This window comes from Myotis nattereri (genome assembly GCF_964212035.1).
Source record: "Myotis nattereri genome assembly, chromosome: 10".
Classification (NCBI taxonomy): domain Eukaryota; kingdom Metazoa; phylum Chordata; class Mammalia; order Chiroptera; family Vespertilionidae; genus Myotis; species Myotis nattereri.
Window position 1 is genome coordinate 22,441,028 of NC_138085.1, and position 24,649 is coordinate 22,465,676.

Consider the following 24,649-nt stretch of genomic DNA (forward strand, 5'->3'; position numbering starts at 1 on the left):
GTGATGGAACACAGATGCTAACCATGATGTAGGTTAACTCCTTGAGAACTTGCATAGACTATTTCTTTGATGACATTTTTTTTTTCCATTTTTTAAAGCTCTATTTAAATGAATTTATTGTGGTGACATTGGTTAATAAAATTGTGTGGGTTTCAAATGTACAATTCTGTAATACAGCATTTGTGTATTGCATTGTGTGCCCACCACCAAAAGTCACATCTCCTGCCGCTGTATTTTTGACCCTCTTTACCCTCCTTCCCTCTAGCGACCAGCACACTGTTGTCTGTGTCTATGTGTTTTTGTTTGTTTATCTTGCTTATTCAATTGTTGGTTTCAGTTTTATATCTCACATGAGTAAAATCATATGGTTCTTGACTTTTCTGCCTGATGTATTTCGCTTAGGATGATAATCTCAAGAACAAGTCAAAGATTTGTTAATTTGTGGTCATGAAGACATTTTTACCAGCCATTTAAGTGGTTATAAAATGCCGGACTTAAAATACCAAATTTAACTTGTGTTTAAAATAACAGAAATTGAAGTGATGACATTTAGAGAAAGTCGAGGTCACTTTCTGGAAAACATTGCCCAGAGGGGTGTGTGTGTGTGTGTGTGTGTGTGTGTGTGTGTGTGAGCGCGCGCGCGCGTGCTGGGATGCCTACTTTTAGGCAGTCTGCTGTTACAGTGTCCGCACAAAACAGCCAATTGTTGATTCCTCATTTAGGGAACTCACGCCAGGCTTGGCAGAGAGAACTGTGTCTCTTCCTACCTCATCTTCATCTCAGTAGTGGCCATGATTTTACTGTTGGACATTACAGTATTAGTGTTTTCATCACTTCTGGTTTCCATCTGAGCATGTTGAATATGTTGGCCCGCCCCTTTACAGACCAGTTCTGGCATTCTTTACAGCTACAAATAGCTAAATAATAGGGAGAAGTAGAAACAACTGTCCCTCAATGCACTGTTCAATTTCCTTTCCACCCTGAGTGATTTTCCAAGGCTGCTAATTACCATCCAACCATGGCATTTTAAGTGCAAATGAATGATGGTTGAAGTAGGTTGCTTTGACAATGGTGTTTGGTAAAGTTCAGAAACTTGGGACAGCCTAAAATTAATTTTCAAAGTACTTACTGAGCACTAGAGAGGACAATGGTAGGGGAGGTGGGAGGAATTAGAAAAATACTAGAGGCAGCCTCTGTCCTCAAGAATATTATTTCCCTTCTTTTAACGGAGAGACCACCAAACAACATGAACATCTCAAAAAGTCACAAGATTGTGTCTTTCCTACCTCAGCTTCTTCTCAGCAGTGTCCTTTTATTTTCTTTTTACTATCATACATTTTAGAGTTTTAGTTGTTTTTCATAATTTCTGGTCTCCATCTGAGCATCTTGATTATGTTGTTCCTCACCTTTACAGACCATTACTGGAAGTTTTACAGTTACAAACAGTTAAATAATAAGTCTTCCAGGAGAGAGGAAATTAGAGAGGTACTGGAGCCTATTGTGGAGAATTTGAAATGGCAGGCTGAAATTTTGGTTATTTCAACCTAAACTTTTGCCATGAAAATGCTAGAAAGATGAATACAGGCGTGTAGAATGTGTCCGTTGGTTTGGAAGGGAACTAGTGAATAAAACCATAGTTAATTCTGGCATCTGAATGAAATATGCTTATTAGTTGAGGGGTGTATGCGGTAATGGTATAACCATTGATCAGGCCTTAGTTCATGTGAATTTGGAAAATGCAAAGGAGTCTCGTTTTCTTGAAGACTATATGAGTAAAGAGCTTCAAATTGGATGAAATCCACAAAGGTATCAAACTCAGCCCACCACCTCACAAGCTACTTCCTTAAGGTACAGCATGGAACTGCCTGGGGCTTATTTGTCCACCCCAAACGCTACAGCAATTTACCTAGTAAGTTGAATATTCGTAAACCTGGGGCTTGTGAATTAATTTTTTTTTCTTTTTAAGAATAATAGTTGGGGAAACCTACCAGAGAATAAGGCACACAGCAGACAAAATGAGCAGAATACTCTGTGTATTGAGGAAGATTGTCAATATGCTACATTTCTTCTCATTCACTTGATTGCTGTGGGCTTTATTCATACCCTGGACTAGATGAAAGAGACAAAGAAATAAAAACAAAGGAGAATCAGTTGAAAAGGCTGGATAAATACAGAAATTGGTAGAACCCAGAGTTGCTTTCCTTTAATCTCTCTCCTCTTTTCTCCTTCGATTCACTCACTCCTATTATGTTTTGTGCATGTTTATCTTACCCACTAGATTTTAAATTTCCTTGAGGGGAAGGACTACATCTTGCTGATCTTTATCTTTTGGTCTATTTATCCATCCATCCATCCATCCATCCACCCATCCAATCATTCATTCATATTCCACAAGTGTTACTGAGTGCTTAATATATTCTAGAAACTTGGGCTACATCAGTGAACAAAAATAGATGGGGGCGGGGGGGGGGGGGTGGAAAACAGACAGTAACAATGTATAATGATTACGTTATATGGTATTATAGAAAGTAATAAGTTTTATGGAAAAAAGAAAAATGAGCACAGGATAAGGAGGACTGGGCCTTGGGCGTGGGTATATTAAACTTTAGTATTAACAGTATTAACATAGTGATCAGAGTTTGCTTCACCAAGGGGATATCTAAGCCTAGATTGAAAAGAGGTGAGAATGTAAGGCAAGCAGAAAACGAGGAGAGGAGAAAGCACTTGAGAGAGGGAAGAGCTGGGGCATAGGCCCTGGAGCAGAAGCATACCTGGTATGTGGTGAGTTCCGCTGAGGCAGACTGAGCCTGGAAGAGTGCAGTAGAAACGGAAGGCCAAGGTCACAGTGAACCAAATCATGTGCCACAGGAAGTATCCTAAGAGCTTTGGCTTCTACCATGAGATGGGAGTCCCTGTAGGAGGGGCAGAGGATGACCTGTATGGTTTTTTTTTTCACTTAAATCTTTATTGTTGAAAGTATTATATGTCCCATTCCACCCCCCTCTCCCGCCCATTGACCCCTTCTCGCCCACCCCTGGTCCCACCCCCATCCCCCAGCGCCAGGCCTTCACCACCCTATTGTCTCCATGGGTTATGTATATGCGCATTTACATTCTTTGGTTGATCTCTTCCTATCTCCCCCTCCCCCCATGTTTTAAATGGGTTATTTTAGATACAGTGTTGACAAGAGACCATAAATGTTCAAATTTATGACAAAATGTAAAGCAAAGACCACAGGGTTTCAAAAAAAAAAAAAAATTCAAGGCTGAGTATATGTACTTGCCAGGCAAGGAAACAAACCAGTGAAAAAGTTCACTAAGTAACTCATTAGTTGGGAACAGTCAAGGTTTTAAAATTTTTATTTATTAAATTTATTGGGGGGTAACATTGGTTAATAACATTATATAGGTTTCAAGTGTACAATTCTATAATACATCATCTTTATATTGTTGTGTGTTCACCACCCAAAGTGTAGTCTCCCACCACCACCATATGTATGTTTGACCCTAAAGTCTCTACCCTCATCGTCCTCTCCCTAACCCCCTTCATCCCTGTTGTCTATGAGTTGGTTTGTTGCTTTCTATTTTATATCCTACATATATAAGTGAAATCCTATGTTCTTTGTCCTTTTCCAAGTCAGGGTTTCTTAAATGCTAGAAAGAGGAGGGCGTTCAAGATGCTTATACTAACCAAGGATTGAAAATCAGCAGTCTGGATAGTTTGGGATAAAACAAGTCCTGTGTTTGCTGGACAAGAATGAGTCTCCAGTTACGTCTAACAAGGGTCTAGCCAAGGGGGTCACTGAAAGTTCAGTCTTTCATCAGCTTTAGTTTGTTTTTAACCAGCTGAGGTATAGCAGCATTCCATTTTGATTTCTCCTAGGCAAGTGCTGTAAGTGGAAAAATTTCCTTTTGCAGTTAGAAACAAGGAAAGCTGGTAGGCAGCTCCTGTAAAAATCCAGGCAGAAGATGATGGGGCTCAGTTCAGCATGTACACAGAGCTGGTGAGAAGTTGTTAGATTCTGGATGTATCTGGAGATGAATGAAGAATGGCTTCAGGGTTTTTGGCTGGTGTAACCGATGGTTAGAGTTGCCCTGGAAATAGGAAAAGCTGTGGTTGGAGCAGGTTCCAGAAGATTAGGAGTTCATGGGAGTTCAAGATGTGTATTAGATGCCTGAGTGGGGACAGCAATAGAGACTGATTGGCTGGTAAAATAAACCTGGGACTTGAAAGAGTATAAGCTGGTGCTGAATAGCAGAAGACCACATGCATTCACCTGGGGAGCCAGTGAGAGAGCTCTGGGGACTACGATAGTGTTTTCCCCACCTCGTCCCAATGTTAATTCATATATATCCTATCTAATAAAAGAGAAACATGGTAATTAGTGTACGTCCGCTAACCTTCCCATTGGCTAATCAGTGAGATATGCAAATTAACTGCCAGCCAAGATGGTGGCCGGCAGCCAGGCAGCTTGAAGCTAACATGAGGCTTGCTTACTTCAGTGACAGAGGACACCAACGTTCCCCACCTGCCTTGCTGGCCTCTGAGCTTGCAGTTTGAAACATTGTTACAAATATAGAAGCTAAACAAAACCCCAGAAACCTGCTTTCGGCCCGTCGGGATCTCAGAGCTGGAGTTGATACAGTGTTTCGATTATAGAACCCAAACAAACCAGATACCTGCTTTCAGCAGCAGAGGCCTCAGAGCTGGAGCCAGAGCTAAAGCTGGCCCAGAATAAAAATGAAAAAAGAAAAAAAGGAGCAGTTGGAAGCTTCAGTCACCCGCCAGCCTGAAAACAGCCGTCAGCCCCTCACCCAGACTGGCCAGGCACCCCAGTAGGGACCCCCAACCCTGAAAGGTGTGTGACCAGCTGCAAACAGCCATCATCCCCTCACCTGGGCTGGACAGGCACCCCAGTGGGGACCCCCACCCTGATCCAGGACACCCTTCAGGGCAAACCAGCCAGCCCCCACCTGTGCACCAGGCCTCTATCCTATATAGTAAAAGGGTACTATGCCTCCCAGCACTGGGATCAGCAGAGCTGAGAGGCCTCCCGGCACCGGGATCAGTGTGACAGGGAGCAGCACCCAAACCCCCTGATCGCCCTGCGGCTCTGTGTGTGACAGGGAGCGGGGCCACAACCTCCCTATCCGCCCTGCTCTGTTTGTGACAGGGGAAGGCACCCCAACCCCCTGATTGGCCCTGCTCTGTGCCTAATAGGGGGGTGCTCCCCAACCCCCTGATCACCCTGCAGCTCTGTGTGTGACAGGGTGTGGTGCCCCAACCCCCTGATCGGCCCTGCTCTGTGTGTGACAGGGTGCGGCGCCCAAACCCCCCCCACCCCCCACGGGCCCTGCTCTGTGTGTGACGGAGTAGAGCCATAACCTCCCCATCGGCCCTGCCCTGAGTGTGAGGGTGGCAGTGCCCCAACCCCCTGATCGGCCCTGCTCTGTGGGTGATAGAGGGCGGCACCCCAACCCCCTGATCCGCCCTGCTCTGTGCGTGACAGGGTACAGAGCCCCAACACCCCTGATGGGCCCTGCTCTGTGAATGACAGGGGTCAGCGCCCCAACCCCCTGATTGGCCCTGCTCTGTGCGTGACGGGGTGGCGCCACAACCTCCCCATCTACCCTGCCTTGAGTGTGACAGGGGACGGTGCCCCAACCCCCCAATCGGCCCTACCCTGAGCATGACTGAGGGTGGCATCGCAACCTTCCGATCTGCCCTGCTCTGTGCATGACAGGGGGCGGCGCCCCAACTCCCCAATCGGCCCTGCTCTGAGCCTGACCAGGGGCTGCACCTAGGGATTGGGTCTGCCCTCTGCCACTGGGGAGCAGGCCTAAGCCAGCAGGGCGTTATCTCCCAAGGGGTCCCAGACTGCGAGAGGGCATAGGCCGGGCTGAGGGACCTCCCTCCCCTGCGAGTGCACAAATTTTTGTGCACCTGGCCTCTAGTTTAATTATAATGAAAGTATTCTTGTAAGCCTTCTCAAATATTCTGTGGAATGATCTTTGAAAGTTTCACTGTGCCTAATACGGTGTTTTGAGAAAAGTGGGTACTCACTAATGGCTACCTTTTACAATCCCCTACTATTTGCCAAACACTATTTTATGTTTACACATTTATTAGAAGTCATTTTACAGATAAGGAAACTGAGGCCAAAAGAGTTGAGGAATTTGCCTAGGATTATACAAATAGGTAAGAAAGGCAGGGCTGAGATTTAAGTCCAAATTCGTCTGAGTCCCTTTAAACTCGCTTTCAATAGCAGTTTACTAATCTGGGTCGAGGACAAAGTGAGCAGGAGATGAGGAGTTCCAACAGCTTGTCATTCCTGCGCATATCAATCTAGCACAACAGTCTTCAAACTTGACTATCAGAACCGCCCGCTTGTGAACACACAGACTGCTGGACCGCCGCTGTTTCCCATTGCACAGGCCTGGGAAGCGGCCTGCTGATCTGTATCTCTAACAAGGCCCCAGGTGATGCTGAGGCTGCGGGTCTGGGATGACACTGAGAACCGCGGGTTTGGCAGGTTTTTCCTGATTTTGCCAGCTAAACAGTCTGCCTCCATCTGCCAAATGCCCAGGTCTAATTCCCAAAAGGGGAGGGGGGTTCCAGAGCTAGTCAGGACGTCGTCATAAGGGCCCTTGGTGATAGTTACTTCAGTGTTGACTCCGACCTCTCTTATTCCCAAGGCACATGGGTGTTGGCGGAGAGGGAATGAAGGGGTGACAGTGGCTCAACTCCGGGTGTCTTCTAACACACAATTTACCAATCTGTTTAGTAAGAGTCCTTCTTCTTTTAGCATTATTCCCCCAGCAGCCTCATCGTCCTTTCCTGGGAACTAACTTCATCATCACCCATCTGGCTGCCATTGTCCATCAGGCACAAGGGAGGTTCCAGTATAGTGGGCCCTAAAAACTTACAAGACTATTGAGGGGGGCCCTTTAAGAACAAGAATACCAGACTATAAATACACAATTAAGTGCAGGGCCTTCGAAGGAGGGGCCCTAAAGTTTAAACTTCATTAGCTTCATGGGAAATCAGCCTCCCATCAAACATGTCTGTATATGTCTAACTCCAATTATACACATATCCAAGTTACTTCCCATGGGGCTCATGAGCCCGGGGCTAATCAGAGGACGTGGTTTATTTCTGTGTAAGAGAACCTGAGTATTTCATGGTTGGGAGGTTTGTCTGCCCTGAACATGGCAAAGGGCTGCTGACTCCTTGTATAGCACATTAGCAGGTAAGCTGGGACCCAGCTCAGGCCCTCAGTTACCTTAGCTGCCTTGTGCAGTTTTCTTGTCTCTGTTGTTTTAGGTTATACAAATATGAAAAAGCCAACTTAAGAGATAATGATTATTCCTATTTCACTACATCAAGAACAAAAAGATTACTCAATTTTAACACTAATATTCAGAAAAGTAAAATTGCTTTTCAAAGTCATTAGGGTAAAGCCACTAAAATAACTTGTAAATAAAATAAATTTAAGGGCTTGCCTACGGTAGCACTTGGAGGTTCTTTTGTCTTTCTGAAATCTTATTTTCCTATATAATTTGTTCTAAGCTGTATTAAGGGTGGACTTAGCCTTAAAATTACAGAGATTCACTCAACAAATACTTCTCAGCATAATAAATGGCTCTGGAGTTGGGGGAATTACTAAAATAGTCACTAAGTTAGGAGTTTGGGAAAGTTACTAGGATGAGTAAAGAGGAACTCCCTCAAGGAGCTTAACTTAAGTTTGGAGAGAAGAGCCACGTGCACCAAGCACCTCAACCTAAGGGCATCTAAGAGGCACGAATGAAGGCGACTCCAGGGGATGGCATTTGATTTAGGCCTTGAAGGAAATCTATACTAATAAAAGGGTAATATGCTAATTAGACCGGGAGACCTTCTGGATGTCCTTCTGGACAAAGCCATGGTGGTGAGGCTGAGGCAGAGGCGGTTAGGGGTGATCAGGCCAGTGGGGGGCGGGGGGGGGAGTTGGGGGCCAGCAGGCCAGCAAGGGGGGGCAGTTGGGGGAGATCAGGCTGGCAGGGGGGCAGTTGGGGGAGATCAGGCCGGCATGGGGGCAGTTGGGGGCAAGCAGGCCAGCAGGCAGAGTGGTTAGGGGCAATCAGGCAGGTGAGTGGTTAGGAGCCAGAGGTCCTGGATTGCAAGAGGGATGTCCGACTGCCAGTTCTAAACCGGCAGTCGAACATCCTCCCAGGGGGCCCAGATTGGAGAGGGTGCAGGCTGGGCTGAGGGACAACCCCCTCCTTGCATGACTTTCATGCAACAGGCCACTAGTCCTATCTAATAAAAGAGAAATATGGTAATTGGCATACGGCCGTTACCCTTCCCATTGGCTAATCAGCGAGATATGCAAATTAACTGCCAGCCAAGATGGCGGCCAGCAGCCAGGCAGCTTGAAACTAACATGAGGCTTGCTTGCTTCAGTGAAGGAGGACTGCAACGTTCCCCGCCTGCCTGGCCGCCTCTGAGCCTGCAGTTTCAAACATTGTAACAAATATAGACGCTAAACAAAACCCCAGAAACCAGCTTTCAGACGGCTGGGATCTCAGAGCTGGAGTTGATACAGAGTTTCGATTATGAACTGAAACAAACCAGATACCTGCTTTCAGGAGCGGAGGCCTAAGAGCTGGAGCTTCAGAGCTAAAGCTGGCCCAGAATAAAAAAAAAAAAGAAAAAAGAAGCAGTTGGGAGATTCAGTCCCAGCCTGAAAACAGCCCTCAGCCCCTCACCCAGACTGGCCAGGCACCCCAGTGGGGACCCCCACCCTGAAGGGTGTGTGACCAGCTGCAAACAGCCATCATCGCCTCATCCAGACTGGCCAGGCACCCCAGTGGGGACCTCCACCCTGATCCAGGACACCCTTCAGGGCAAACCAGCCAGCCCCCACCATGCACCAGGCCTCTATTCTATATAGTAAAAGGGTAATATGCCTCTCAGCACCGGGATCAGCGGAGCTGAGAGGCCTCCCGGCACCGGGATCAGTGTGACAGGGGGCAGCGCCCAAACCCCCTGAGCGCCCTGCGGCTCTGTGTGTGACAGGGGGCGGGGCCACAACCTCCCTATCGGCCCTGCTCTGTTCGTGACAGGTGAAGGCACCCCGAACCCCTGATCGGCCCTGCTCTGTGCCTGAAAGGGGGGAGCTCCCCAACCTCCTGATCACCCTGCGGCTGTGTGTGTGACAGGGTGCAGCGCCCCAACCCCCTCACCCCACGGGCCCTGCTCTGTGTGTGATGGGGTAGAGCCATAACCTCCCCATCAGCCCTGCCCTGAGTGTGAGAGTGGCGGCGCCCCAACCCCCTGATCCGCCCTGCTCTGTGTGTGACAGGGGGAGCTCCCCAACCCCCTGATTGACCCTGCTCTGTGTGTGACGGGGGGGGGGGGGGCGCTCCCCAACCCCCTGATCGGCCCTGCTCTGTGCATGACAGGGGGTGGCACCACAACCTCCCCATCAACCCTGCCTTGAGTGTGACAGGGGACGGTGCCCCAACCCCCCCCCCAATCAGCCCTACCCTGAGCGTGACTGAGGGTGGCATCGCAACCTCCCAATCCGCCCTGCTCTGTGCATGACAGGGGGTGGCGCCCCAACTCCCCAATTGGCCCTGCTCTGAGCCCGACCAGGGGCTGCACCTAGGGATTGGGTCTGCCCTCTGCCACTGGGGAGCAGGCCTAAGCCAGCAGGGCGTTATCTCCCAAGGGGTCCCAGACTGTGAGAGGGCACAGGCCAGGCTGAGGGATCCCCCCCTTCCCCCCAAGTGCACAAATTTTTGTGCACCGGGCCTCTAGTCTATAATAAAAGTATAATATGCTAATTAGACCGTACAGCTGAACGACCTTCTGGACAGCCTTCCGGAGGAAGCCTGGGCTGGGAGGGCCGAGGCCCTTGCACTAATTTCATGCACTGGGCCTCTACTACGTTAATAAAACCTCTGAAGACAGCGTAGGGCAGCAGGGCCCCTGGACGCTTTTCTGAAGACCAACCTGCCCTCTCCCTCCAGGGTCACTGCTGCTTTACACACACACACACACACACACACACACACACACACACACACACAGCAAAGCGGGTGCAACCCAAGGGCAGGAAGAGTCCCGCAAGCGCTCCTGACACCCTGTCCTGAGGGTACAAAGAGGAACCTCGCAGGTGCCCGTCCTCCTGGCGCGCCACCAGGCTCTGGATCAGGCCCGGGCGCCCGGGAGGCCGTGGAGGGCGGGTCCCTGCGAGGGAGTTTCCGCGCGGTACCCGGGGTGGGGCCTCCCGGGGCTCCCGCACTGCAGCGTCGCGGATGCGGTCACGGGCCCCTGTCATAGCAGCTGCGGCCGCCCCAGCGCCCCGCCCCCTCGCGCCCGCAGTCCCGCCCACGGCGGCTGCGCCGCGAGGCCTGCCGGTCTCCGCGTGATCGACGTCACAGCCTCCGCGAAGCGTGCGCCGCCATCATAAGTCCTGGCGGCCGCGCCGGGCCGCCTCTCTCCTCCTCCCCGCGGGCCGTGTAGCGGGTTGGGGTGGTGCTGCCCCCGCTCCGCTGGCCGGTGAGCCGTGGGCCTGCGACAGCCGGACGAGCAGATCGGGGCCTCGGCGTCCGGGCGCCAGCCGACCGGCGGCCCCGGTGACGGCGCGCGGGGCGGTGCCCAGGGCCGCGCCCCGCCCCTCGCAGGCCGGCGCCGTAGCCGTGGCCGTTCCCGTCTCCAGTATGGCCGCCCGCCGCGCCTGACCCGCCGCCTCTGCGCCTCGCCTCCTCGCGGGCGATGTGGAGGCCGCGGCCGTGACTGACACACTCGCTCCCACGCACCCACGGGCCCAGACCCACGCCCGGAGCCGAGGCCCTGTGCCCGGAGCCGCTCTCGTCCCCGGCGCCGCCGCCCGAGCCCAGAACACGGCGCCCGCGCCGCCGCCGCCGCCGCCTCGCCGAGAAGGGCCGCGCCGGACTCGGAGCGCGGCGGCCCCCGGCCGGCAGGGATGGGGAAGCGGGCCGCAGGAGCCGCAGGAGCCGCCGCCGCCCCCACGGCCGCCGGGGCCGGTCCGGAGCCCGCGGCCGGCCGCGGCGGGGGCCCGCGGAGCGCGGCCGCCGGACTCCTGGGAGCGCTGCACCTGGTGATGACCCTCGTCGTGGCCGCGGCGCGGGCCGAGAAGGAAGGTGGGTGTCGCCGGCCCGCGTCCCCGGCCCCGCGCTGTCACCGCGCCCTCGCGGAGGCCGCTGTCGGGCCGCCACCGGGAGACCGGGCCGCGGCGTGGGGCTCTGGGCGGCCGAGGGTGCCGGGTCGAGCCCGGTCCCGAGCGGCCCGTTGCGGTCCGGAGACCCGCTCGTGGCGCTGGCCGCTCCGCGCGGCTCGGGTCCGCGATTCCTTCCTTCCCTGGTCCTGCCCGGCCGCTGTCACTGCCATGTCAGAACTTCCTGACCCCTCGGACGTGCTGGCCGCTGGGCCCGCGGGGGGCGGGGGGGGGCATGTTTTTAGACTTGATTGCTGTTGGTAGGCAAATTTCAGGACACTTGTTCCCTTGGTCGCGGTTTTAATAACGGCGTGCACACTGTTCACTGTAGAAGGTAGTAGTGACAGTCGCGAGACGGGTGGGAAGGCTTGGAAGCACAGCCGACAGCCTTTTGCTTTGACTTTGTTCGAACGCTGCTAGGGTGGGCGTCTTGTTCTGCACTTTCCCTGCAGTGTCTGTCGCTTGGACGGTCGGACCCTTCGCCAACAGTCCTCCCTCCACAATGCCATTCTGTTTAGCGCTCCAGGAAGCCGTGGAGAGGCTGTTTACATTTTTTATTTTAAGATACGCGACTGGGTGGCATTTTCTTCAACATGGAAGTTTCTAGTTTGCAAACCTTCATGATTTGCAATCCAGGGCTGGCCCCCGTTTTAAAAACTCTCGTGAGTACTGTTTGACTAGAAACCGGCACTTTCACAGGGTTAAACGTTGCTTTGTCACCTAGAAGGCCGCATCTGTCATTTGTCGATACTGCCTGTTTTTGAGCCTGGGGAACTGAGTCACAGAGTCTTCCTGGAGAAATTACTGAAAGTGAATGGTTTGTAAAGAGCGAAGCAAAACTTGCTAGCTTAGCTTTTGTTTCACACTGAACTGCCATGGCAAGAAAACTTCATGTTCCACGTTACGTACGACCAAAGTGACTTGCTTTTTATTGTTATCGAAAGCACCAGCAAATGCAAACCAAATTAATGTTAAAGTGCAAATGTGCTTCGGTTTACTGTTTATTTTTGTTCAAAACATTACATTTCTTCACTTCACACTCTAAGCAGCCTTAGTCTGGGTTAACATAGGTGGAAAGTATTCAAAGACTTGGCATCTATGGGAAGGATTAATGGGCAGATGCAAGTTTATTTCCAGAATAAAATATTGATGCTTTAAGACCAGTCAGGCCTGGAGTGGTGTAGTTCATCACTGGTTACCGAACTGTCGTGAGTTGATTGTTTTTGTGTGTCCATGGTGCCCAGCGCAGCCTAGCATGTCGTTGGTGTCCAGTAAACCTAAAATAGTACAATAATGTAATGGGCTTCTCTCCTCGAGTTTAAAGTTGTCCTTGGCAGGCATGCGTCCTTGCTTTTCTATACCTTTGCTTACCTTGCACAGTGCCAGGCACACAGTAGGCATTTAACATTTGTTTGAGTGTGTGACTTTCTTCATGGGCCATTAGCACAGGGAAATAAAAGAATGATTGAATCGAGTAAAACATTAAGTTTGTATTATCTTACTGCTTATTTTTCTAAGAGCCATATTATACATTAATTCTTTGTGTGTAGATAAGGAAAGAAATCGCTTGAGAAATATCAGCCTAAATTATATTTGCTAATTTCCCATTTATATAGTTTATAAGTTTTAGTGCACCTCTCTGATCCCCATAAATGTAAGGGCCAGGTGAGGAGAATGCCTGCCAGGATGTAAAGTATGAAAAGAAGTCATTGAATCAGCCAATGGCCCTGGCAGAGTCAGACATCTTGTGGCCATGTGGTGTCTGTGTGAACAATTACATGTACAAGTGAGCTGTTTAATATCTTGATGGTAATTACACTTACATAGCACATAGGCCTCTGCCCATCATGAATGGGTCTGGCTCTTACCAAATATTCCTGAATGTAGTTCCAAAAATGGATTTTACTTTCAACCTTCTTGCTGATCAAATTCTAGTATTGTTTCCTTTTGAGTAGGAGAAATGAGATTGATTTTCTCACACGATTGTGATACTGCGAGTTTGACATCTGACAGGGCACAAACGCAGCATTTGCCCCAAAAGGATGCTGTTGATTTTTTTCAGCAAGTCTGGGCAGATTTCTGAAGGTAACTGAGTTCTCTTTGTCCACTGACAGACACCCTAGGGATTTTTGTGCTCATTTTAGTAATGTAAACTAGTTTTCTTTTTCAAAGTTAAGATTTACCTGTAATTGTAATGATGGTCCTCTGTGTATTTTGTAAGTTTGTATAGTTTTTCTCCATTGCCGTAGAATTTCACCAAAAAACCTTAAAAGCAAAATAAAATTCCATTGTCTCCTGAAGAAAACTAGCAGAAATAGCTAGATTACCTAATGCAGATTTTCATACTTGGATTAGATGTTGTTAATTTTCTAAAGTCAGTGAGCCATTCCTTGTCTTACCATCCTATATGTCTTAACAGAACTGTATCTTAACATCGTCGTTACTGACCTATGAGGCTGTAGTATGAATAGGCCAGAGAAAAGGGACTTGGAGAATGTTTTGGTTGTGCTCTACAGTTTGTAAGGACATTGCAAGAGTTGCCAGATGTAGAAGTTACTATAATTACTACAAATAACTCGTTTTTCTGGATATGTCAAGATTTTTCTTGACGCTAAGATCTAGCTATTGAGAATCGTGAAAGCAGGTGTGTGGGTGTGTGTGTATAGTGAAAGTATGTTAAAAATATATGTGTACATATACTAAATGTATAATTTTAGTAGTATTTTGGTTTACCAATCAGCCCATTACGACCAGCAAATGGGAGCTTTTTTAAAAAAGCATCATGTTGGGGACATGCGGGAGGCTGCTGACCAGTGGTTCTCTCTCATCATGGTTGTTTCTGTCTCTCCCTTCCTCTCTGAAATCAATAAATAAGTAAATATATATATATATATATATATATATATATATATATATATTTAAAAGCGTCATGTCATGTAATATATACTCTTGTGCGTTTTTTTCTGGCATAGTAAAGAACTCTATTTCTGATACAGAAGCCACCAGTGCATGCTAGTCTTGTAACTCCTGCCAGAGTTTGGCCTGGTTGTTTTATGGTAAAAATTGTTGTTCCACTGTCTTCTGGCCTCAATACTCTATAAAAAATTTTATTTTTCAATTAAAGTTGACACTCAGTGTTATTTTATATTTACTTCAGGTGTTCAGAACAGTGGTTAGACATTCATACAATTTACAAAGTGATCCCCCTGTATGTCAGGTACCCACCTGACACCATGCTTAGTTATAACAATATTATTTGCTATATCCCCTATGCTGTACTTAATATCTTGTGACTATTTTGGACTTCTGAAATGGGTTTATGGAAGGCATGGTTGTCTTTTTATTTATTTTATTCTTAAAATTGATTTAGAGAAAGAGAGAGAGAAAAAATACAAATACACAAAAAAACATTGATGTGTGAGAGAGAAACATTGATTGGTGGCCTCCTTTAAAAACCCCGACCAGGGATTGAACTGCAACCTGGGAATTGAAGATGCCACATTTCTAAAAATACATTTTTATTGATTTTTAAAGAGAGAGGCAGGGAGAGAGAGAGAGAGAAGAGCGAAGAGCAAGACATCAATCGGCTGCCTCCTGCAAGCCCTCTACCAGGGATTCAGCCCACAACCCAGGCATGTGCACTGACTGGGAATGGAACCAGCAACATTTCAGTGCTGTAGATGACGCCCAACAGAGCCACACCGGCCCAGGCTTCTTTTAACTTATAAATAAAACGGTCATTTTATGTCTAGTAAATATAAATTTGGATAAAATTCCAGAAATATGACTGTTTTAGTAGATGATAATTTGTATTTCAATTTTGTTTTAACAAAGCATACGAACAAAGTGTTTAGGAATAAAGGCCAAAAGGAGTTAAAAACCTAATTTGATTAGGTAATTTGTTTTAGGAAGTAGAATTGATTAGGAGTGGTATTTACTTTTTTAAAAAACTCTGTTGTTGAGAGTATTACAGATGTCCCCCATTCCCCCCCAATACCCCCCCTCCGCCCATCCAATTCCAATCCAGCCCCAGCCTTCACCACCCTATTGTCTGAGTCCATAGGTAATGCCATGCATATAAGATCTTTGCTGAATCTCTTCCTGCCCCCTCGCCCCCCTTCCCTCTGAGATTCATCAGTCTGTTCCATATTTCATGCCTCTGATTCTATTTTATTCATCAGTGTATTTTTTTTCATTAGTTTTTTTCTTTTATTTTGATTTTAGATTCAATTGTTGATAGAAATGTATTTATTGCCATTTTATTGTTCATGTTTTTTATCTTGTTCTTTTTCCTCTTCTGAAAGAATACCCTTCAACATTCCATCTAATACTGGTTTGGTGGTGATGAACTCCTATAGTTTTTTCTTGTCTGTGAAGCTCTTTCTCTGACCTTCAATTCTAAATGATAACTTTGCTGGGTAGAGTAATCTTGGTTGTAGGTCCTTGCTGTTCATCACTTTGAATATTTCTTGCCACTCCCTTCTTATAGATAGGTATGGGGCATGCTGACATCAGCTACTGCTTGTTTAAGAGATTTTAGGGAAGACTGAAGCTTGGAACAGGACAGACCATTCATATGGAAAAGCTGCTGTAAACACCTTGGGTGGGGCTGCAAATTGCAAAGGGCACGTTCTCAGGGAATCACCAGGGCAGAGCAAAAAGTGTGAGCCAAGCTTATGGAAACTCAGATATGGCTTCCAGTCAGCTCTGCGATGGGGGAGGTCCTAGGACAGGAACAATGACCCCCACACCCCCAAATCTAGGAGAAAGCCACCCCCAAATTCCTGCTCCAATGCCAGACAATCCAGTTCGTCCTTGAATGTCCCAGGTTCCTTTCCAGCCACCACCCCCAGCATTGGAGTCCAGAGGGACTGAGCCTGAGTAAGTCTGCACTGGCCTTTAAAAGGAACTCCCTGGGTCTCCAGCAGCCTCTGTCACTTAGCCACAATCCCCGCTTGTTTTTACAGCCCCTAGCGGTTGGGACTTCTCTTCCCAGCACTGGGACTCTGCTCAGGGGTCTGGTGTGGGTCTGGGACCCCTTGCTTCTCATGGGAGGCCTTTGTAGCCACATCGCTCTCTTCCGATTAAAAAAACACCACACTTGGGTGTCTGACCAGTCTGTTCTGCGCCTCCACCCCTCCTTGGCTTCCGGCCCCCCACTCCCAACCAGTCTCAGTGTGCTTTCTTTACTTCTCTAGTTGTAGGACTTCCATTCAGTTAGATTTCAGGTGGTTCTGAATGATGGTAGTTCTGTATTTTAGTAATTTTGATGTGGTTGTGAGAGGTGGCAAGTACCTGCGTTTACCGACACTGCCATCTTGGTTCTTCAAAACGTATTTACTTTCTTCTAATCAATTTATTACTTTATATAAATGTAAAAGTATTTTAAAAAGTGACTTTCCTAACAGAGGTGTTTTAATCCTTTGTATAGGGGTAAAGTGGCTACTCTACTCTGGGGCCTAGTAAGTAGAATTAATATTGTTTAAAGCTGTTCGCTGCTACCAGGAGCCTTGGAATCCTGTAGTTGGAAAGTGTCCTCTCTTCCTCTTGTTAATGGCTGTTTCCTCCTCTTTATAGCCCTTGCAGGACTCAGAGACACCTGCCAAAAAGATCGCCTTTGGGGAGGTAGATATACAGTCCTCTAATTTGTTATCATCTAGAGTAGTAAAAAGCCACACTACTCTTGGGGAAAATTAAATTATTGCTGGTGCTTGATATTTTAGAAATTCTCCTCCATCTGCATGTGGCTTGAGCTTTCTGATTGTCTTTGCGAGACTGCCACGAGGCCTGCTGTCTATGGCTGCATTTTCTCTTGCTATCTGTTGTAGCAGCGTCAGGCATTGTTGATAGCTGCTTCTTGGAACTTTCTGCCTTGGTTTCTGTGACTTTGTACTTCTTGGTTATCATCCTGCTCTAGTTGTCTGTCCCTGTCCTCTAGCTGCCCTGAGGGTGTCTTCCTTCATGTGCATGTCTAGGCGCCAACACATTGCACATGTCCAGAGCAGAATTATCTTGAGCCACCTCCAGTTTCCCGGTTTTTATTAATGCCATGATTATTCTGCCTGCCACATTGATCTCATTTTTGACTCCTTCCCAGGCAGCACCAATGCCTATTAATTCTCCTGGTGAGCTCTTTCAGCTCCCCCTGCCTGGAGCACTGCAATGGGCTCTCACCTCCCACCTTTCTCCATTTCTCTTCAGTCCTGCAATCCCCTCTGAATTTGCATCATCTTTGTTACTCATCTATCATTCATTTCTAACTTAATTATGTACTGCCTTATTTAGCTACTTAAATTATTTTATGAGTGTCATTCTTTGCCCAGATTGGAATTTCTGTGGGGCAGAACCTCTGTTAGCATCTACAGTTTATGCACAACAGGCCTTCAGTTTTAGTGGAGGTTTACCTAGATTCTAGGTCCTAAAATGACCTTCTCCCCTTCTTGAATCCGAGACCTCGATTGAGGGTCAAGAGTACATGTAAAACTCCGAACTTAAGATGTAGATGTTAGGAATTCTGCTATAATTGGACATAAGGTGACACCACTTTTTCTTCCCTAAATGAGTAGTAAACACCACCTGAATCATTACTTTGTAACTTTTGGATTTTAAGATTTCAGATTCTCATAAAACTCCAATTTATAGATCATGAATCAGGCACAAAGAAATGAAGTAATACAGGCACACCTCAGAAATATTGCAGTTGGGTTCCAGACGACCACAGTGAAGCGAGATTTTTTTTGCTGGTAGAGGGTCTTGCCTTCATTTATGAAACACCAAAGCATCTGTGAATAAAATGTATTCCCAAGGCAACAGATCTGGTAGGTAGTTGAGCCAGGATTCCATTCCAGGCCATCTGGTCAAAAACTAAGCTATCTAATCCTGAATGAGTACTTAAGGTAGTAGTAGATTTTGTTGTGTTATACTCCAGCTGGAGAGAGCAGACCTGCCAGTTTGGGCAAAACCAGTGTATGCTGTGAACATTCATATTACTTCCTATCAACTTCTTAACCATTATGATGATCACAGGCCATTCTGGACCATGCACATTCTTAAAAGGAAACCAAGGGACCCCATGAACAGATAAACCAGGGAACACACTTGATATTGATGATTTAGGTACCATTGCTTAGGTTAGATTAGGCTATATTGCATTCTGTGAATACTTCTTAATTCTAGGTTGATGTGGCAAGTTTGTCTAGAAATGTAGAATATTCTCAGAAACTGGCCATGGATTGAAAGGAATTGGAGATACTTCTGAAAGCCGGCATTGACATTAGCTTCTCAAAATCTCTGATGGACTTCCATGAGAGGCCCAGGAGCTCTAAAAGTTCATTTTCTGTTGCTTTGTTCTTAATGAAGGCATTTTTGGATTAAGTCAGTGATTTTCAACCAGTGTGCTACAACATTGGTATGCTGCAAGAATTTTTAAAACATGCAATACTGACTTTGTAGTCAGGGGCACTGACTTCTTTTCTTTTAGATGGTCAGAGTAAAAAAAAAAAAATGAGGACAATAACCATCCCATGTGAATGAATCAAATTTATACTTATATTTTTGTCAGAGCAATAAAAAATATATTTTTTGGTGTGCTGAAGAATTTTAGTAATAAGTTTATGTGTGATGAGATGAAAAAGATTGAAAAGTGCTGGAGTAAGTAGTAATTAGTTTCATCTGTAGTAATAGATGAGTTTTTCTTTCATTCCTGTGTGAGTGCTTTAGAAAGATTTTTAGAAAGCCGTAACTCTTTGATTTATATTGTCTATATCACTTAGGCCAAAGGTCTGAAAAATGCCTAAGATCTAAGAGGATCTTTTACATGGTCTGTCATGATACAGGGTCAAATCTGCTACATTTATTTGGTTATTTCCATGTAATTTTAAAAACACTTGACATAAAACTTACCATTTTAACAATTTTTAATTGTACAGTTTCATAGTGTTAAGTGTACTCAGAGGGCTGTGGAACAGGTCCTGAGAACTTTTTTATTTTGCATAACTTAAACTCTGTACCCATTAAACAGTAACTCCCCATTTCTCTTTCCCTCACCTAGCCCCTGGAAACTTCCATTCTGCTTTTTGTTTTTATGAATTTGGCTAATTTAGATTCCCATATAAATGGAATCATGCTTATCTGAATTGGTGACTTGGGCTCATCTCAAGTATTGCTTCTTCTTTTTCTTTTTAATGTTTTTTCTTGATTTCAGAGAGAGGAAGGGAGAGGGAGAGATAGAAACGTCAATGATGAGAGAGAATAGTTGATCGACTACCTCCTGCACATCCCCTACTGGGGATCTAGCCCCCTACCAGACCATGTGCCCTGACTGGGAATCAAACCATGAACTCCTGGTTCATGGGTAACCACTGACCCCCACACCAGGCCTGCTGAAGTATTGCTTCTTGATTTGCAAATGGGGCATGAACTAGTGGTTAACAATACCAAGAAGTAACTTCTGTTTTCAGAGCCAGTGCAGCTGTAGCTATATTTCCCATGTAGGGGAGTTATTTTGTATTTAGAGGTTTACCTAACTTATTAGGGGCTTTTCTTGGGTTATGGCTGGAGGAGAAAATGGATTGCTGAGAATTCTGCTGAAGAGAGAAAGCGTAAGAAGAAAGAAGCAGTTTAGATTTAATTTTATTGGAATCGTACAGAGTCTTGTAAATAGAAAATATTTTCTGAATATTGTCAGTCCCTTTTCAATTGCTTCTGGAGGTTAAGGACTGGGTCATGTTCTTCCTGTCCCTACCATTTTAAGGGGTTCAGCACATTGAATTCTGTCTTGGTAGGAGAAGCAGTGAACCATAAGCAATTAAAGATGAACCAGAATAATAAAGTATTTCTGAAATGATAATATTTATCTAAGTTTGATGTTTTTACCATTTCAGGAATACATTATGTATGCAGTTATGGCCTATATTGGTAACACCTGTAATTACTTGATCATGATGGCCAATGTTTATCAAGTACTGTCTTTGTATTGATTGAACACTGTTCTAATTGCTTTGCATTATATCTCATTTAATCCTCACATTAGCCCTATGTGAGCCACAATCCTCCTTCCCTCACTCCGCAGATCAGCTTGTTCTTGGCTGTAATTCCTCTGTGGCTGTCAGTACTGCTGGGGGGTGCTTGTTTATGATAGTATAATACTCAATTTTAATCTCTAGTAAAATGAGATACTATAATATATAACAAATATTTTATTCCCTGTGAACCCTGAAAGGCTGAAGAAAATTTTTGAAGAAAATTTTAAGTTACTATTTGCTTTTCAATTAGCATTGCATTAAAATGTTACAAATTTGGAACTTGTTGACATCCTTATACAACTTTCTATTTCCCTTACACACACACACAACGCACACACACACACACACACACACAGTTGAACTGTATGAAATTGGCCGTTTTTGTAGAAATAAAATGATTGAATGACAACTGAGTGTATATATAGTATTGCATTGCGTTGCCTAGATCTTGAGAACAAAGTTAAGTAAGAGTGGTTCAAAAGTGAACTATCCTTATCTTTTTCTGATCTTTATAGGGTAAAACCTTAAGTGTTTCATTGTGATGTATGATTGTTGGATGTAGTTGGTTGAAATTAAACATTCTTGGTAATAGGAAATTTCTTGTATATTCGTTTTAGTTTTAAGAGTTACTAGGATAGATATGACATTTATCAGATGAAATATCTTATGCTCTTTTAAGTTATGATTTAGGCTGTTTGGATTACAGCAGCAGTTATCTTAAGTCAGCACCACTGAATTCTTTTGGTGAATTAATCCATTTCTCTATCCCATCTAGCAAACTTGCCCATTGATTCACTGGACAGGGGCTGCTAGCTGCTAACAGACCACTCTCTCACACTTTGACACATTTCCTCCCTGTAGTTGATGTGTTTATATTTTTATATTGTGGGGTGTGTGTTTTTTTAACCCAAAACTCTTTTTAAAGTTTTAAAAAATATACTTTAGACATTGTCAAAAGCTATTAAAAGTTTTAACAACAACAAAAAAGTAGTTTTAAGAGTAAATTTAAAAACAAGAAATGTTCAGAACTGAGGAAAACTTTAAAACATTCTTGAAGGCAGAGAAGATTTGAACAGTGAAAAGACATTTCTTGTACATGGATAGGAGAATTCAACATTATAAAGATGTCAGTTCTAAGTTAACATTAACACAATGTAATTTAAAAATACCAACAAAACTTTTTATAGAGTTAGAAAAGTTGATGTTAAAGTTCACATGGAAAAAACGTAGGAATGTTGGGGAAAGGCTGAAAAAGAAAAGTTATGAGGGGTGAGCAGCACAAGCAACTTGTTAAAACATACTCCTAAGCCATTATATAATTGAAAAAGTAAGGTATTGGTGTGTAAATAGATAAGTGGAATAGAATAGAAATTCCATAAATAAGCCTAAGTACATGTGGCTTACGCTAATCACTTGCTTTTCTTCTGGGAGTCTGGAATGTGCTGGACAGAGGGTGCGTATGGGATCAGCCCCCAATTTAAATCCTTAGACTCAATACTAGTTTCCTATTGCTGCTGTAACAAATTACTACAACTTCAGTGGCTTAAAACAACACAAATTTATTCTCTTACAGTTCCAAAGGCAGAATTCTAAAATCGAAGTGTTGGCAGATCTGTGTTCTAGAGACTTCAGGGGAGGATTTGCATTCTTGCTTTTGTGGGCTTTGAGGACTGCTGCATTTCTTGCCTCATGGCCCCTTCTTCGCCTCACTCCACTGTCTTGCTTTATTTCAACTACTTCTCTTATTTGTCACATTCTGTCCCTCTCATCACCTGCCTCCTTATAAAGACCACTGTGATTATATGTTTTGTACATCATGATTTTTGTTTAAACTTCAATGATTTTTTAAAAGAGATTTATATTGTGTGTGTGTGTGTGTGTGTGTGTGTGTATTATTAACATGTAGTTACCGTTTCTGGAGATATTCATTCTTTTTTATATCCATAGTTCTTTTGCTTGGAGGATTTCCTTTAATGTTTCTTGTAGTGTGTATCTTCCAAGAATGAATTATTTTAGCTTTTATATGTCTTAAATTGTCTTTATTTTGCCTTTGGTTTTTAAAATGTATTTTTGCTGGGTATAGAATTACAGTTTGACATGCCTTAAATGTTTTAAATTTCTTTTAGTACTTTCTAGATGTTATTTTCACTGTTTTCTCCCATTGTTTCTCATGAAAAATTTGATGTCATCTTTATCTTTGTTCCTTTGTATGTCATGTATCTTTTTTCTCTTGATGCTTTTAAGATTTTCTGTTTTTCACTTGTTTTGAGCAATTTGATGACTCTTTATATTTTTTTTTTCATGTTTCTTGTACTTAGGGTTTATTGAATTTCTTGGATCTATGGATCTATAGTTTTCATTAAGTTTGGGAAATTTTCAACTATTATTTCTTTAAATATTTTTCCAGTTCTCTGTCCAACTACAGTTTGGGGACTCCAATTATCCATGTATTAGGTATTAAAATTGCTGTCACAACTCACTGTACTATTTAGTTTTTGCATTAAAAAATGTTTTTACTGATTTCAGAGAGAGGAAGGAAAAGAGAGAGAGAGAGATAGAAACATCAACGATGAGAAAGAATTATTGTTGGCTGCCTACTGGGGATCAAGCCTGCAACCCACTCATGTGCCCTGACCAGGAATCAAACCGTGACCTCCTGATTTATAGGTTGATCCTCAACCACTGAGTCACACTGACCGGGCTGCATTTTGGTTTTATTGCTTTGCCTTCAAGTTTCTTAATCTTTTCTTTTTCGATTTCTAATCTACCATTAATCCTATTCGGGGTATTTTTCATGTCTAGAAGTATGATTTCAGTCTCTTTTATTTCTTTCTTTTCTCAGTTAACTTTTTGAACATATGGAACATAGTTATACCTTTTTATTGTCATGTCAGCTAATTTTTACATCTGTGCCAGTTCTAGGTTGGTTTCAATGGATTCTCCTCATATTTTCTTACCTTTTAGTATGTTTGGTAGTCTTTAATTGGATGCCAGACATTATGAATTTTATTTTGTTAGGTGCTGTATTTTTGTATTCCAAAAATATTGTTGAGCTTTGTTCTAAGATACTGTTAAGTTTGACCTTTTTTGGGTTTTGCTTTTAAGATTTGTTAGGTGGGTATAGAGCAGTGCTCAGTCTAGGACTAATTATTAACCACAGCTGCGGTAAGACCTTCTGAATACTCTATCCAAAATCCTAATGATACTCTGAAGACCTACACTTTTAAAAAATGTGTTATAGTTTGTCTATCATACATAATATATGGAGGTAATTTATTTTTATTTCAGATACAATTCTGATGTTAATTTTTATTGATTTTGTCACAAAATTGTGATTTGAGAATTTTCAGCTCATTATTACCTGGCAATCTATAGAAACTTCCCAAGTTGCAACAAATGTAATTTTAGGCAGGTGTCAATCTACCTTATTTTTCAGTATTTTTTTTTCTTTTTAAAAAAATATATTTTATTGATTTTTTACAGAGAAACAGGGAGAGGGATAAAGAGTTAGAAACATCGATGAGAGAGAAACATCAGTCAGCTGCCTCCTGCACACCCCCTATTGAGGATGTGCCCACAACCAAGGTACTTGCCCCTGACCACAATCGAACCTGGGACCCTTCAGTCAGCAGGCCGACGCTCTATCTACTGAGTCAAACTGGGCCAGTATGGTTTTTTTCTTAAAATCATATAATAGTATCTTCCCCTCTCTCACTTATCACAGTTACCCTCTTGTGTGCTTTGTCACTTTTTATCAGGCAGAGCAGCTGGTCACTCCTTGTGTGTCCTTTCCTGTCAGGCCTTCAGCAGTGTCAACTCCCACATGCTAATAATTTCAGTGCTCTTTGACAAGTGTCAGTGTTGTAGACCTGTGATTTTCTTCCTGTCTGTTATCCACAATTCTTTGGGAAGGGTTGTATGTACTTAATATTGATAGAAAAACTTCTCTGAGTGATTCTCACTTTCTCTTCTGTTGTATTTAACTCCCATCTTCCTTGTATGTCTAAATAAGTATTCATGGAATTCTGAATACAGAATTTGTTTAATACAGTATTTCTTCATACTAGTTCAGCTAAAAGTCAATGCATGAAAGGAATGATAATACAGAATGATAATGCAGATTTTAATTGTGTGTCCCCCCCCCTCACCCCCCCCCCCCCGCCCCACCACACAGACACTCACATTAAACACAAAACAAAGCAGGCTTTTGCATGTGTAAGCATAGTTGAAGGTCAGTAGGGTCAGTTTTGAGCAGATTGTCAAAGCCAGTGACATTTGTTTATGAATCCTCCTGCTTTGCTGCCACTGGCACACACCCCTGGGTGAAAGTGCATTAGATGTGCCCAGCATGGGAGACCAGTAAGAAGTTGGCCAAAACACTCAGCACTTTGTCCCTGTTGCA

At 44.5% G+C, this 24,649-nt stretch overlaps 1 protein-coding gene across 1 annotated transcript in view; it reads left to right on the forward strand.

Annotated features, from left to right (window-relative positions):
• Positions 1–10,972: 10,972 nt before the first annotated feature.
• The window catches only part of TMEM131 (transmembrane protein 131), a gene marked incomplete at its 5' end in the record, with an annotated part of 200,920 nt that continues 187,243 nt past the window's right edge, over positions 10,973–24,649 (forward strand). The window contains one exon of the mRNA XM_081100672.1: positions 10,973–11,150. Coding sequence (XP_080956798.1) covers positions 10,973–11,150 — 178 coding nt within the window. The remainder of the gene's footprint in view (positions 11,151–24,649) is intronic.